General features: G+C 53.2%; 2 protein-coding genes across 10 annotated transcripts in view; one reads left to right on the top strand and one right to left on the bottom strand.

Annotated features, from left to right (window-relative positions):
- The window catches only part of SSBP4 (single stranded DNA binding protein 4), a 44,225-nt gene extending 41,693 nt beyond the window's left edge, over positions 1–2,532 (top strand). For 2 of the 6 annotated variants that reach the window (XM_072601646.1, XM_072601642.1), the window contains 3 exons: positions 517–545; positions 839–940; positions 1,686–2,532. In XM_072601646.1, the coding sequence (XP_072457747.1) occupies positions 517–545; positions 839–940; positions 1,686–1,715 (161 nt within the window). In that variant the 3' untranslated portion in view covers positions 1,716–2,532. Of the gene's footprint in view, positions 1–516; positions 546–838; positions 1,064–1,685 lie in introns of all 6 variants that reach the window. The other 4 variants (XM_072601643.1, XM_072601641.1, XR_011965538.1 and 1 more) reach the window with 3 other exon arrangements.
- Positions 2,533–4,622: 2,090 nt separating this feature from the next.
- Positions 4,623–13,785, bottom strand: ISYNA1 (inositol-3-phosphate synthase 1). 4 transcript variants are annotated; one of them, XM_072601639.1, is made up of 11 exons: positions 13,749–13,785; positions 12,620–12,791; positions 12,091–12,252; positions 11,857–11,989; positions 10,483–10,676; positions 10,237–10,386; positions 9,275–9,490; positions 8,673–8,837; positions 5,432–5,545; positions 5,067–5,284; positions 4,623–4,956 (listed from the first exon to the last, which is right to left on the bottom strand). In XM_072601639.1, the coding sequence occupies exons 2-11, from the start codon at positions 12,731–12,733 to the stop codon at positions 4,749–4,751; spliced, it is 1,674 nt and encodes a 557-aa protein (XP_072457740.1). In that variant the 5' UTR covers positions 12,734–12,791; positions 13,749–13,785; the 3' UTR covers positions 4,623–4,748. The 4 variants fall into 4 exon arrangements, with proteins under 4 accessions (XP_072457740.1, XP_072457741.1, XP_072457739.1 ...); XM_072601640.1 differs by having other exon boundaries at positions 12,620–12,767; positions 13,749–13,768; XM_072601638.1 differs by lacking the exon at positions 13,749–13,785 and adding an exon at positions 13,395–13,507 and having other exon boundaries at positions 12,620–12,767.
- Positions 13,786–14,927: the final 1,142 nt, after the last annotated feature.

The raw sequence follows: 14,927 nt of genomic DNA, 5'->3' as shown, positions 1-14,927 counted from the left end.
CTCCTCTCTAGACAGCTCTGCTTTCCCTCCCTCCTCAGAATCATTTGTCTTCAGATCACCTTCCTGAGTGCTGCCCATCCTTTTGGGATTCACTACCTGGCAGGATTTTAGGCCAAAGGATTCCATGTAGACTTTGTCTGAGCTCTGAAGTCTCCATTCCCACCATCTAAGACACATATCAGTTATTGCCTTCTTCCCCTCCCTGCCCCCATCACAAACTCTGAGGGGGTGTGATGACTTTCTTCCAAGGCTTCCATCCTTGACAAGTGGTCACTTAGCCTTTGTTCCATCCCTTCCAAGAACAGGGAGCTCATTACCCTACATGACTCATTCCACTTTGGGACAGCTCTGAAATCTTTCTTTGTAGCTCCCACCCACTAGTTGGGAGAGGCTGGAGGTGGGGAGATTCGAACCCAGGCTGGATGGGAGGAGAGTCTGGTCTCAGTGGGGAAGCTTGGCAGACTAAATCTCTACCCTGACCTCGGCCACCCTCCAGCTCTCTGTTTTTCTGCACAGGCTCAGGTGACATGGATGGGTTGTCCAAGGTAAGGAAAGTACCCAACTGCATCTGATCTGGTGATACCTTTGACCTCTCCCCCTTCCCTATGACCTCTCCCCTCCAAGCAGGAACACAGAATGGCCCATGGGGCCTCCTTCCCTCCTCCCTCCCCACCTTGGACTCCTTCCCCTCCAGTGTCCCTTGCTACTGGATAGACACCCCCCCCATCATCTCCCCTCAGTGGAATCCCTTCTCCCTGCCCTCTCCAAGGCTGGGTGGGCCCCAGGGTGGGGAATGGGGATGGGACCCACTGACCGGGGGGATCCCCCCCACCCCCAGAACTCTCCGAACAACATGGCCGGCATGAGCAACCCCCCAGGCACCCCACGGGACGACGGCGAGATGGGCGGGACCTTCCTCAACCCCTTCCAGAGCGAAAGCGTAAGCGACCGTGCCAACCCTCCCCCCGCGTCGGGCAGGAGGGGCCTCGCGGGCAGGCCCAAGCGCGGTGGCCGGGGGGCCAGAGCAAGACCGTGACCGCCGGGCCGGGCCGAGGGGCACCAGGTGGGAGGGCCGGCCGCGGGCAACCCCTCTTCCTCCCCACCCCCTCCCCTGCCCCCAGATCTCCCTCTCTCCCTGCCCATGGGCACTGCCCATCTCCTGTGTCCCATCTTGGGCATTGCCCCCTCCCATAGGCATCAGTGCCCACCCCCTACTAGGGTGCCCAACTCCCGGGAGGTTTGGAACCCCCTTCCCTTGGGGGGGGGGCGGGAGGATTGGGAAAGAACTGGAGCGGAGGAGAGAGGGAGAGATGGGGTAGTAGCATAGCCCCTGGGCTTGGAGTCAGGAGGCCTGGGTGTCAGTACCATCTCTGATTAGCTTGGGCAAGTCCCATGAGCCTGGGCTTCATCTGTAAACTGAGGCAGCTCAGGCTTGTGTTACCTGCACCATAGGCTTGTTGGTGAGGAGCATTTACTTTGTAAACCTGGCTTCCTCAGAAGGAGGGCCACCTCTTAAAGATGAGTTATGATTGGCCCCTGGGCAGTGAAGGAGATGGTCTCAGGTCCCTCAGCTGTGAATCCCTGTGATCCTGGCTGTTTTTCCCTGGGGTGGGATGGGGGGGGAGGCTTATCTCCTTAGAACAGGAGCTGAGTCCCCTGCCCTGGCCCTTCTGTTCTCTCCACAGTACTCACCCAGCTTGACCATGAGCGTGTGATGAGGACAGCACTACCCTCAGCCCTGGCCCCCTTGTAAACTTGTGTATTTAAGGACCGGATACCCTCCTTCCCCTTCTCCCCCCAGACACCTCCTTTCCCCAGCCCTCTCAGACCTTGCCCGTGGGCACCCACTGGGGTGTTGGCATCTGGGCATCTGGGGCTGGCTCTCCCATCACCCCAACCTTGTGGCCTTTTGGACAAGCTGGGGGTGGTGGTGGGTGCTTCTGAACTTTGACTGAGGTGGGGCAATGAGTTGCCCCTCCGTGAGGTCAAGGCAACCCCAGCTGGTCTTCTGGGCCTGAGGAAGGGGCAGGCGGATGGGCGGTGTCAGAGGTTGCTTTGGACATTTGGACAGATCGTGGGATGGGCCAGGCCGTCCCTTCTGACAGTCCCAAACCCTGGGCCAGGGGAGGCTGAGGCTGCTCGCCCTCTGCTGAAGTACCCCTGGTTTGGGGGAAGGCAGAGCAGCCAGACCCTTTCAGGCCAGGGGCTGCCGCCCTCTCCACTCCTCCATGCCCGTCGGGGGCCTGCAGGCCTGACGTTCATGCACCAACAACTTTACTTTTATACCGCAAGGACCTCAGAGACAGACAGATGGACCAGAGTCCATTCCCCCAGCTGTACAGCTCTTCACCCTGCTGGGGCACCCTGGCCCAGTCTGCTTGTAGGGCTGGTGGCCCCCAGGCCTGGGACTCAGGCAGTGGGATTGGACATTCTAACTCCATTGCCAGGGCTGTCAAGATGGAGCCATGGGAGGGGGTGGGGGGAGGGTGGGGGAACCTGCATCAATAAATGGAATTTGATTTTTTTTCATAACCTGAGTGTGGCTCTTATGTCCTTCCCCGCTTCTCAAATGCCTAGGCTAAATAGATCAAGAATGGACTAGAGCCTGCTGAGCAGGCCAAGTCGCTCTGAGTGGGGGAAGTTCAGGCATCTGGTACCCACATAAATTCTTCTGGGGGAATTTTTTGTGGGGGAAGGAGGTGGAAAATCATAGAACCTTAAAAGCCATCATGAGCAGCCCCCTTCCCCATTTTACAGATGAGAAAAAAGGCCCAGGGAGGTTACTTAACAGCTAGTGTCTGAGGCAGAATTTGAATTCAGGTCTTCTACACTTTAAAACTAATACCCCACTGTTTAAGATGTCTTAGACTAAGGAATGACCACTCTGTGCATGGTTGGGTCAGAACTTTAGATGGAGGACTCTAGGAAATGAGGGGTTTGAGGAACTCAGAAACTGAAGCGTCCAAAGGGGGAGCAGGGATTGTAGTGGAACAGACTGTTAGCTGTGTGCTTGGGGGAAAAGGAGTGACCTAAAAGGAGGAGAGGTCTGGAGGAGACAGCAACAAAAATGATCAGGATGGAGCAAACTTTGGGGGGGGAGTCCCAAAGGAATGAAGATCTGGTGAAGAAATATGGTGTTTGAGTCCAAAGAAGGCTGGGGGCGGGGGAGGTAGTGAAGACACAAAAAGTGCTGGCCAGTGGACAAGAGCCAAGATTTGTTCTGGGTGGCACAGTAGTTACAGCATCAGGCCTGGTGTGTGGAAGACCCGAGTTTGAATGCGGCCTCACTAGCTGTGACCCTGGGCACATTACTTCATCTCTGTGTGCCTCAGTTTCCTGATCTGTAAAATGGGGGAAATAACAGCACCCTCATTTCTCAGAGCCTTTGTGTGAAACAAATAACTGTAAAGCACTTAGCATGTGCCTAGCACATAGTAAGTCCTATGTGTTAGCCATTGTTATTGTGTGTGACCTGGCGGGGGGGGGGGGAATAGAGAGAAAGACGGAGAGACAGAGAGAGAGAGAGAGAGACAGAGACAGAGAGACAGAGACAGAGAGAGACAGAGACAGACAGAGACAGAGACAGACAGAGACAGAGACACAGAGAGACAGAGAGTTGGGAGGCCAGCTAAGGCTCATTAAGAGTGGGCTGCCTTGGGAGGTGGGTTTTCTCTCCACTGGAGTCTTCAGGGAGAGGCTGGGTATGTAAGGGCAGGGATTATCACAGGGGATACATGGCTGCCAAGATCCCTCTCGACTTGGTGTATTGTGATTCTATCAAAGGTGATGGAGGAGATGGGAGAACCAGGGAGAGAAGGGGCAGCCAGCCCTGGGGAAGGTGCTGTGTGAGGGGATGTTTTCAGGAGAAAGCCAGAGTCTACCGAGCACCAGAGGGGAAGAATAAATGGAGAGAACCTACAGTTTAAGGGGAAGGGGAATGGGATAGTGATAAAGGAGGTTTCTGAAAGGCATTGGCGAGACCAAAGAAGAGGACTGAGACTACAGACCTCTCTAGGTTAGTTACAGCTCTGACCGTGGGCAGGTGAAGCAAAGCAGGCTTCTCCTTAGGTGGTGCCATCCTGGGCTTAATGAAGCCTTTGGAGGTGAATGAAACCGACCTCTGAGAAGATGGTTTCAGGGTCCTGGAAGACTGTGGGATAGGGTCAAGGCTCCCGGGTGAGGGTCGGGTACTGGGGATGAGACTGCATAGAATGAAGTTATCTGGGGGTGGGATCAGCTAGAAGGGACCTTGGAAAGGATTAGTCCAAACTTCTCATTTTACAGTTGAGGAAACAGGTTAAATGACTTGGCCAAGGTCACATAGGGAGTAAGAGAAAGAGCCAGGAGCAAAACCCAGACCCTGGGACTCCAAATCCAATGTGTTTCCCATTGTTTTAAGATAAGATGCCTCCCTGGGAGAGGGCATCGAGAGCAGGTCTCTGTCTCTGGCCATCTCTTAGGAGTTTACATCTCCCTCCTCCCCAGCACTACCCTGATGGAATCACGGAACCGAGGGCTGGACAAGACCCCCTGGCTGTCTAGTTCACAGAATGACAGGGCTAAGATGAGGCTGGCTGGCTGGCTATCTGAGGGGTCCTATGGGAAAAGAATCAGCCAAGGGCTTAGGGCAGACGCCATTCACATGCCAGATTTATTGTGATTGGAAAGACTAGATCCACGGTGGCCATGGTGGGCACTGTGCTAAGGGCTAAGACTGGCAGGGATCATTGGTGAAGATCCCAAGGCTACTAGGAGGCAGGGGCATGCTGGGCACTGGCATGTGCATGCCCGTTGGTGCCACCCACATAACCATTGGGGGGAGAAGCTGCCACACCCTTCTTCCTGAGCACAGGGCAAGTGGGGGCTGCAGCACCCTCACGTCGAAACTCACTGCTTACACGCTCCATTTTGTGCTCCAGCAACATGTGGTTCTGGGGAGCCAAACCCACACACGCCCTGGGGGGATAGGAATGATGCCATCAGCCCTGGCTGAGAAGAGAGCCTCCCCCCACTCCTGGAGCCCACTGCCCAGAGCAATCCATCCCCCAGGTCTTGTGGGCTCTCACCTGAGAATGTTCTCAATGCAGCTTCTCTGCCGGAAGAGGGCATTGACCACAGGAGTACCCGGGGGGACCAGAGGGGCTTTGCAGAGGAAACTAAGAATGGACAGCACTGAGTGGAAGTTCTGGAAGTGAGGGTCGCTGTCAGTGCAGAAGGTGATGCGCTGGCACAGTTCTGTGAGGATCACTAGATCCAGGATGATGGGGCTGGCCAGGAGGGAGTCCTGGGGGCACAGAACAAAGGCACCACTGGGCACATGAAGGGAGGCAAGGAGGAGCAGCCCATCTGGGCATGGGGAGGGAAGGGCTCCACCTTCCAGGGGCCCCTCAAAAAGTGCCCACCCAGGGAGCCAACACCTCCCACCCTGTACCTCGCAGGTGTTATGCAGAACAATAGTGTTGGTGCCCCCCAGCATGATCTCTGATGTGTATTCATCCAGGGCACGTTTGCTGTCCCCCACGTAAGGGACATATTTGATCACAACCTGGAGAGAAAACAGGAATAGGAGTGGCAAGTTGGCCTGTCCATTTTTGTGCGAGAGGGGACACAGACATCATCACGTCACTTACAACGGGAGAGACAATGTGGTGGAAAGGTTAGAGGACTACTCCATCAACAATATGTGGTTCGAGGAGGAAAGCCAGGAGGACCTGGGTTCAGATCTCCTCTCTGACACACACTGGCAGTGACCCAACAGTACAGAGCCTGGCACACAGCAGACAATTAAATCCATGATGGCTTTTTGGAACATAGATGGATGGATAAACAAGACACAGACAGACAAATGGATAGATGGATAGATAGTTAGATAGAGGTGTAGTTATATATAGACATGTATTTATATTTATATATGGCACTTTTAAGGTTTGCAAAGTGTTTTACATATGTGATCTCATTTGCTATTCACAATAACCCAGGGAGAAAGGTGCTACCATCCTCATTTTATAGATAAGGAAACAGGCCAAGGACAGTTAAATGACTTGCCCAGGGTCACACATCCATTGAATATGTGAGGTAGGCTTGTTTCACACTTGTATCATTTCTACAGGGCCTGGCATGCTTAATAAATGCTTGTTGATGGATTGACTGTGTGGAGTCTAGGTCTTCTTGACTTCAGGTTCTAGATCTAGTCACTGTTTTCAGCTCTACATTGTCTTTTGCTCCTGAATTCTCTGCCCCTTTCTCTTATCGATGGTCTTCTCTCGCTAAACTTCAGCCCTGGGTCCACTGTCCGCCTCCTCTTGGTACCTGGCAAAATGAACATTATTCAACCTCAACCAGGCCCTCCCTGCAGCAAGGCAATCTTTTCATTCCTTCTAGTCAATTTCCCTATCTCACTCCCCACAGAATCTATTTCTTTTCTCAAGCCTCCCATATCTCCCCTTTCTCCCCATCTCTCAGCTGAGAACTTTGCCTCTTTATTGAGCAAATTGAGACTACTTGCTGTGAGCTCCCTTCTCTCCCCATTTCCTCACCTCATCTCCCACTCTCGCCTTGCCATGGCCAACCCCTCCAGACACATGTGCACCCTAGAAACATTCCCTTGAGATTATACCATCAATCATCCCACCACCACCACCACCAATCTTTGATCTCTGCCCATCAAATGGTTCCTTCCCAATAGCCTTGAAACATGCCCTAGTCTCCCTCATCCATAAAACCCTTCACTAAATCCTACCGTTTTCTTAAGGCATTGCCCTGCCCCTCCATCCATCCCTCCTCCTTTTCTCAGCTAAGCTCCTTAAATAAGTCGTGTCTGAGTGGTGACTGCCCTTCTCTCTCCTCAGCTCTTTCTCGTCTTGGCTTCTGACCTCACCAGCCTGAAGCTGCTCTGCCAGGGGCTGCACTGGACACCAGTGAACATCATCTCTTCCTACAGTCTTCTCTGGCTCTCTCCTGGTTTGCCTCCTACCTATCTGGCTGCTCCTCAGTCTCCTTTCCATATTATCCCCCTCAATGGAAGTGTTTCTCTCAAGGCTCTGTCCTGGGCACCCTCCCCTGCTCTGTTGCTTCTACACTCCTCAGTGACTCCTGCTCCCATGGGTCTGTCTCTTACTTTGTACCGATAACTCCAGATGTGGTCTACATCCAGCCCCACTCTCCTGAGCTTCAGTCCTATGCTGCCAATTGCCAGAAACATCTTTAACTCAATGTGTCCACAACAGAACTATTCCTCTTTCCCCACTCTGTCCTCTGTGCTTCCAAATTTTCCTATGTTTTTTTTTTTTTTTGTCTCCCAAGTACATAACCTTGGCATTATCCCAGACTGCTCACTCTCTCGCTCTACACCCAATCTGCTCCCAAATCTGGCCATTTCTATTTCTATCTCATCCTTTCTCCTCCATTCTTGTAGCGACTGCCTCAATTCAGGTCCTCATCATCTGTCCCCTAGATTACTGAAGCAGTTAGGTATTACAGGGGCTACAGTGCTGGGCCTGGAGTTTGAAGACCTGAGTTCCAATCTGGCTTTCTGGTCTGGTGTGACCTTGGGCAAGTCACTTAATTTTTGTCTGCCTCAATTTCCCCAACTATAAAGCAGAGATAATAATAGCACCTACCTCCCAGGGTTGTTGTAAGGAGGATCTGATAAGTTACTATCTATAAAGCACCTAGCATAATGCTTGGAACACAGTAGGCGCTATATAAATGCTATGATATTATTATTAGTTATTCACAAGAGACTCCTAACAGGTCTCCCTCCCTCAAGCTTCTCCTTATTCTGGGTCATCTTACATATAGCTGCTAACCCAGGTTTCCTTCAACTCAGATCTGACTATGTCAGATGTATGTATATGACTCTCCCACCAACTCTGGTGGCTCCCTGGTGCCTCTGGGATTAGATTTCAATGCTGTTTAGCTCCACCCCTTTTCCAGCCTAAATGGACCCTCTGCAGTTGAGTCACCTTCATCTTTTCTCCTCTATCTCCCACTTTCATGCTTTGCACTCACTGGTTGTCCCCCATCCCTGGAAGGCATTCCATCCTTACCTCCACCGAACAGTCAAGAGCATCACCTTCTGCATGAAGCCTTTCCCATCCCACCGATGCAAATGCCCTCCCTCCCCAACTCCCTTGTACGGAACTATTTGGTATATGTTCATACTCATCACTTTATATTTAGGCTGTACATGTATTTTCATATGCAGTTATGCCACCCCTACCCCCGGTCTCAGTTAGGACATATACTCTTCAAAAATAGGCCTTGTTTCATTTTTTGTACTTGTATTCCAAGTGCTTGGCGCATAGTGGGGAGTTAATACTTGTTGAACTGATACTACCAGTCACAAATATAAAGTTATCTAGACTGGAGTTTGCTTGGTTAGTATATCCACACGAGCTCATGTTTACACACATACCAGGTCTTACGTGTGCATGTATACACACACACAGTTTCCAGGTCTTACATGTGCAAGCACACACACATCCCAGTTTTCACATATTCATGAACATACACAGGTCCCAAATCTTACATGTGCGTGCATGCATGCATGCATGCACACACACACACACACACATGCCTATCCACAGGGGGGCCCCAGTCCCTCAATCCCCCCCTGCCCCATGCTAGCCTACATGGATCAGTCCTGCCACACAATCTCTGCTCATACGCACACAGTGGTCGGGCTCCTCCCCAGGGCCATACAGCAGTGGGTTGCTCTGCACCATGTCATCCACCACATTGCTTTTAGAGACCTCCTTGGAATGGAACTGCTTTGGGGCTGATAAATTCCGGCCATCATTGTTACCTAGGTGGTTGTAGCTAACAATGGACACGGTCTGCAAGAAAGAGGTGGAGGGGCCGCTTAGGGAGACAGCCTCTCCTCAATGCATTCCAGTGGTCCTCCCTCTCCACCATCCCCAACGTCCCTCTGGAAATGAATGTAATTCTTGGCTGGATTCCCCACCTCATCATCACCCTCCATCACCCAAGGAAGTAAAAAGAGCCTTAAGCTGCAATGTGGGTGGCCCTAATCAAAGCTGTGACTCTGCTATTCACCTTGCAAGGAGAGTAAGTAACTTCTCCTCTTCTGAGTCTATTCCTTCAACTATAAACTAAGGCTGGGCTTATGTGAAGGACCCTCTCACCTCTAAGAGTCTGCATCCACTTTATGTTCTAAGGTCCCTTCCAGCTCCATGTTCTCTGTCCAGGAGTCAGGTCTAGGGTTCAACTGTGACATTCTGCATTCTAGTGAGGCCTTGCCAATCCCTCTTACCTTCAGGCCAGCACTAATGAGGAAGTCAACAAGCACAGATTTGATCTTGGTTTGGCCAGACTTGAAGTCATCTCCTCCAATGAAGACCCGTCTCTGCATGGCCAGCTCTATTGCACCTGGCACAAAGGTGTTCTGAGGAGCACCGTTGAGGTAGGCACAGCCTTCCAGGATGCTGGCTACTGCAAACAGGGTAGAAGGGGACACCTCCAGGTCCCGCTGTCAGAGGTAGAAGAAAAAAACAGGGAAAACATCAGAATGGAGTGGGTCCTCAGAACATGGAATGTTGGGGCTGGGAGGGCTCTTAGAACATGGAATGTCAGAGCTGGGAGGGTCCTTAGAACACAGAATGTCAGAGTTGGGAGGGCCTGTAGAACATGGAATGTCAGAGCTGTGAGGGCCCTTAGAACACAGAATATCAGGGCTGGGAGGGCCCTTAGAAGATGGAATATAAGAACTGAGAAGAGCTTTCAAGATGGTTCACTACTAGAAAACTATACCTTAAACCCTACCCCTCAGGAAGGTCTGATATCCATTTCACTCTCCCCAGTCTAATGCACAGTTACCATGCATCCCAATTTTCCCTTCTGGTATCTCACCCCCTTTCTAGAGAGTGTGGTCTATGAGGTAGGGGCCATGTCTTATCCCCCTAAGACCTAAGTGTGGGGCTCTGTACAGAGTGAACACTCAGTGACCATTTGTTAAATGAATGAATGTGAACTGTCAGAGCTGGAAGAGACATTGGAGATCACCGGATTCAACCTCCCCATTTTGCAGAGAGAAATGAGGTTAAAAAAGGGAAAGATATTTACCCAAGGCTGGACAGCGTGCTGATAAAGGGGTCATGGGACTAGAAGTCAGGGGTCTTTCTGTGGGACCAGCAGCCTAGGCCAGGCTACCCTCACCCCAGGCTTCCTGAGCCAGACTGGCCCCCTCCCTGGGATCTCTCAATACTGTGCTCGCACCTCAATGGCCTGGAGCAGGTTTTCAGCCGTGTCATTGAGCCCAGGAACCACATCACAGAAGCACTCGGTGTTGGCTGTCCACAAGACGATGACCTTGTCCACCCCACTGCTGGCCCGGAACTCACGGATGTCCCTGCGAATCTGCTCCAGCTATGGGGAGAAGTAGGACAGCCAGGTGTCACCCAGGGTCCTGATCATCCCCACCTCAATGTTCTCCTGTGCTCCTCCCCAGGGCCTGGCACCCACCTGCTGGGCCCGAGAGCCGGGAATGAGGTTATCTGCTCGGCTCTCCTGATTTGCCGCAATGAATTTGGGGATGTAGACTGAGGGCCGGGGTTGCAGCTCTTCCATGTAGGGCCACAGTTGTTCCTGCAAGGCCCAGTCCAGCACCTGTGCCCGCTTCATGGCCTCTGCCAGGTTCAGGGAAGAGATATCCCAGCCTGAGGGGGCACCAGATAATGTTATCACTGTTCAGTCAGGTCATTCTCTCCCCACCGCACCCCCAAAACCAGGCTTATAGGGAAAGGACCTTAGAACATAGAGCGTCAAAGATAGGAGGGTTCTTAAAGCACAGCATGTCAGAGCTGGGAGGGCCCTTAGAGCACAGAGTGTCAGAGTTGGGGGGGCCCTTGGAACACAATGTCAAAGCTGGGAGGGCCCTTGAAACATAATGTCAGGGCTGGGAAGGCCCTTAGAGGACAGAACCCCTCAGGGCTGGGGTGGAGGGGGGTCGGCTTACACAAATAAGGGGCTTGAATTTAGGCATAATGAAGAGGACGCTGGAATTGGAGTTAGAATAGACCTGCTTTCAAATGCCATATTCAGACACTTATTAGCTTAATGACCCCAGGGTTACTTTAAGCTCAAGTCACTTGACTTAACCTCTCTGGGCTTCAAGTGGCTCATCTGTAAAATGGGGGGGGGGGGGGGGTTAGAAGTGTTGGCCTCTATGGTCTCTCCATCTATGGTCCCACAATCTCCAGTGTTGCTCCCAGCTCTTAACGTTCTCTATTCTCAAACCTTTTTCAGCTCTGGTTCTGGGTTCTGTAATCTCAGAACCTCCAACTAGGTTGTTACCCTTGGTCCTCGAATATCTCAGTAAGAGAAAGTGAGTTTGGGAAGCCTCTGGGTCGTTGGTTCTGATGCACTTGGTGAAATGGACCACTAGGTTATTAATTCCAACCTAACCTTGTCATTTTATAGATGGGAACACTCAGATCCAGAGAGGTGGTAATTTGTCCAAAGTCACCCAGGTAACAAGTGTCAGGGTGGAGGGTTGGGGGGGAGGGGGTGATCTAAGCCTGGGTCCTGTCTCCAGTTCCAAAGCTGTTATAGCTCACTGGGCTACCTCCTGCAGGAGATGAACACTAGTGGGCCAGGACACAGAAAGGACCAGTTCATCCAGCCCCTCCACCTGGAGAAGTTCCTAAGTGACTCTTTTCAAGGTCGCAGATGATGGGGGCAGGGCCTGGGCTAGAATCGAGGCCTCCTGATTCCCCCTCCTCCACGCTCCCCTACACTGGGTCTGCCCCCAGACCCCTACTGACACGTCTGTCATCCCTGGGCCCCAGTGTTCCCCAGACCCACCTGCTCCTCCTGGCCCATCCCCTCTTTGCTCACCGTCGAAGACAATGTCATTGGGTGAGACCATGGGCAGCAGGGCACGGAAGGGAACATGGATGTCTTGGCCACAGTCATCACTGCCCAGACTTACTGTGGCAGCTTGCAGCAGGGAACCATAATAATTGGCTTCCTATTGGCAGAGTGGGGTGGGATATGAGGGGCGGCTTAGAGCCCAGGCCTCCCAAGTTTCGGTGCCCTATCCCCTCATCCCTCACCAGCTAAAGTTCTTACCTTCTTACCAGTCTTGGTCATCCAGGAGAAATTAAACCGGTTGGCCAACACAGCCGCTGTCACTGTGGAACCATTGTTTCCCCCCCATCCCACTAGCATGACCCCCAAACGGGGCACTCTCCGTTCAGTACGGAATGTAAAGTGGGTAGAAATGGGGTGCACCTATTGTGTGGGGGAGACAAGGGAAAATGGGGAGAGAGGAACATCCTTAACTTGTCTTAGAGGTTTGCCCCATCCTGACCTGGGCCACCTCCCTCCTTCACAACTCCATATATTTCCATATCCCTCCAAAGATCTAAGTATTCCCTGAAGCCTCCCCCACCATCTACAACACAGCCTAGAACTTCTTGGCTACAGGCCTCGAAAATGCCCCCCCTCTCCCCATCCCTTTGGGATCCTACTTTTTCCCCCAATTCATCCCAGGGTGCTGTTCGATGTCCCTGTTTTCTCATACCCCCTCCCAAGGGAACTCTGGGACTGATTGCCTTGTCAGGAACAAGGCAGGTGGGAGGTAAGGAACTCAGGGTACCTTAATATTGCCCCCATCCCGGCTGACACGAGTTGTCTGGTACATGTAGTGAGCCTGGATGAAGTCAGGCCCGTAGGTGACATCTGGGCTCTCCACCACAAAGGTCTCTTCCATCTCCACTTTGGTCTCCGGGGGTCCTGGGAGCTACCTGGAATATCAGGGGGACTGAAGCCTGAAAGGGAGGTGGGGGATGAAACTGGCCTCACTTCCACCAGGACCCCTGACTCCTTCCCAGCCCCACCCCTGACCCTTCAAGACGGGCTTGTCCAGTCCTGCAATGGATGGGACAGGGTGACCCTGTCCTGGCAGGGCTGGGTACACTCGGACAAAGCAAGTTGGTTGGGTGGTTAGGATGGAGACTTGACTTGGCTCAGCCCAGCACCACTCCCCTCCGAGGTAAAGGGCTTGGACAGGATGTTCTTTTTGGGGTATCCTAGGGCAGAACACAGAGTTCAGGGCTTGGGGGTGGGGTTTGGGAGAGGAAAGAGATGTCAGGCCACACCTCTCACAGGTTTGGGGGAGGAGGGGAGGGGACAGAGAAATGGGAGGAAAATGAGGAAGAGAGGGGAAAAAGAGGAGTGGAGAGGAGGGAGGACGGAATAGGAGAAAGAGGAGGGAAGAGGGAAAAGGAAGGAAGCAAAAGGAAGTAGGGTGAGAGAAATGTGGAAGACAAGGAGGGAGAGAAAGAAAGAGGAGGTGGGGAAAGGGGCCCTGCTGGGCGGCCCAGGTCCCGGACTCCGGGGTCCCCCAGGTCTCCCCCGCCTGCCCCACTCACCGGGAGGCTGGTGCCTGGCTCAGAGCAGCAGATCGAGCTGGGGACATGGGACACTCAGGTCTCCGGGGTCCGACTGGCGGGCTCGCGGGCTCGCGGGGGCGGCTCCGGCTCGGGGCCCAGGGGGAAAAAGGCGGCCAGCCCCGCCCCGGCCAGCCCCGCCCCGCCCCCAACCCCCAACCCCCTCCGTCCGAAACTTTCCATCCGCAAGCGGCTCCCATGGCCGACCAGCCCCCCAGCAGGAGCCCTTCTCCCCCTCCCAGATCACGCTCCCCCCAATCTCCCATGCTTACAGCACCCCGCGCCCCCTCCCCACCCCCCCAGCACACAGCCAGGGGCTTCCTTCCTCCCCCATACCTTAGAGTTGGGGGAGATGCAGCAGACGAAGACCGGACCCCACAGCTAACAAAGAGAACAACACAGAACCTCGTGGCCGGGAGGAAGGCTAGGGCACAGAACCCGGAGCAGTAAAGAAACTGCCCCCATTTCGCAACTGGGGAGGAGGAGGCCCAGAGGTGGGAAAAATCTCATCGGGGTGAGAGCCCGACTAAACTACGGTGAATGCGTCCCCACATTAGAGGGTGAGCCCGGAAGACCTCGGCTGGTGGCTCAGTCGTCCTAGAGGGCTGTGTGAGGCTGGGAGAGAAATTCGGGTCTGCAGTGTCGAGAGACAGACAGACAGACAGACAGAGAGAGACAGAGGGAGACAGAGCAGCTGGACACCCGTGATCTCCAAAGGTCCTCTTAGCTCTCCATTCACCCTCCGAGGCATTTCCCCGGCCTGTTTCCCCAGGTGCAAAACGAGGAGAATGCCACCTACCTCCCAGAGTTGTTTCGGGGGTACAAAGCAGATTGCAGGTAGGAGAGGGGCGGATGGACTGATAGCCCCAAACCCAAGAGTCTGCTGAGTCTGCCTAGTGCTACAGGGGAGGGCAAGGACTCTCAGCCCCTCAGCTGTGCTGTATCAGCAGCTGATAACAGGCGTGAGAACCAGGCGCTCACAGGCTGCAGCAACAACGGATACTCTCACAGACACGGGGTGGGGGCTCGCTTCTTGGAGCCATCCACCACCCATCTTCCGGAGAACTTTGGAAAACAAATGGCCTTTGGGGCTAAAACTTTCCATGCTGGCCCTGGGCCTAAAAGGTGGATTATTTTGGAAAGTCAGAGGGGTTGTGGAGGGAGGGGATTCATTCCACATTTCGTTCCAATCTAAGAAATACTTATTAAGCACCAACTATATGTGTGCTAGGTGCCAGCTTCAGGCTTAAGAGAATGTGTGATTGCCCGGGGGAGAGAAAAGAGGGAGGCAGCATCCATCGCAAGGGTTCATCAGTTGCTGTGGCAGAAGCATCTCTTGGGCTTGACTCCCACTGAGGACATTTATCTCCATTGAGCCTGGGGGAGGGAGACACCAGGCAAACCAGCTAAAGCAGCTGAGCCTCCTTCGGCAGGCAGAAGCCCCTACTCCTCCCCAGGGATACACTTGTGCCAACTTCTACCTAATTGCTGGAGGGCCTGTAATAAGATTGTCTC

The sequence above is a fragment of the Notamacropus eugenii genome, chromosome 4, assembly GCF_028372415.1.
Source record: "Notamacropus eugenii isolate mMacEug1 chromosome 4, mMacEug1.pri_v2, whole genome shotgun sequence".
NCBI classification, from domain to species: domain Eukaryota; kingdom Metazoa; phylum Chordata; class Mammalia; order Diprotodontia; family Macropodidae; genus Notamacropus; species Notamacropus eugenii.
The sequence above is the reverse complement of the archived record's forward strand: the minus strand, read 5'-3'. Positions and strand labels throughout refer to the sequence as shown.

Excerpts from the sequence above, each read along its gene's own strand:
- ISYNA1 (XM_072601639.1), bottom strand. The coding sequence starts at position 12,733 with ATGGAAGAGACCTTTGTGGTGGAGAGCCCAGATGTCACCTACGGGCCT. Across the intron at positions 8,838-9,274 it reads TCATTAGTGCTGGCCTGAAG|ACCGTGTCCATTGTTAGCTA; the intron begins GTAAGAGGGATT and ends TCTTTCTTGCAG. Across the intron at positions 5,285-5,431 it reads TTCTGCATAACACCTGCGAG|GACTCCCTCCTGGCCAGCCC; the intron begins GTACAGGGTGGG and ends CTGTGCCCCCAG.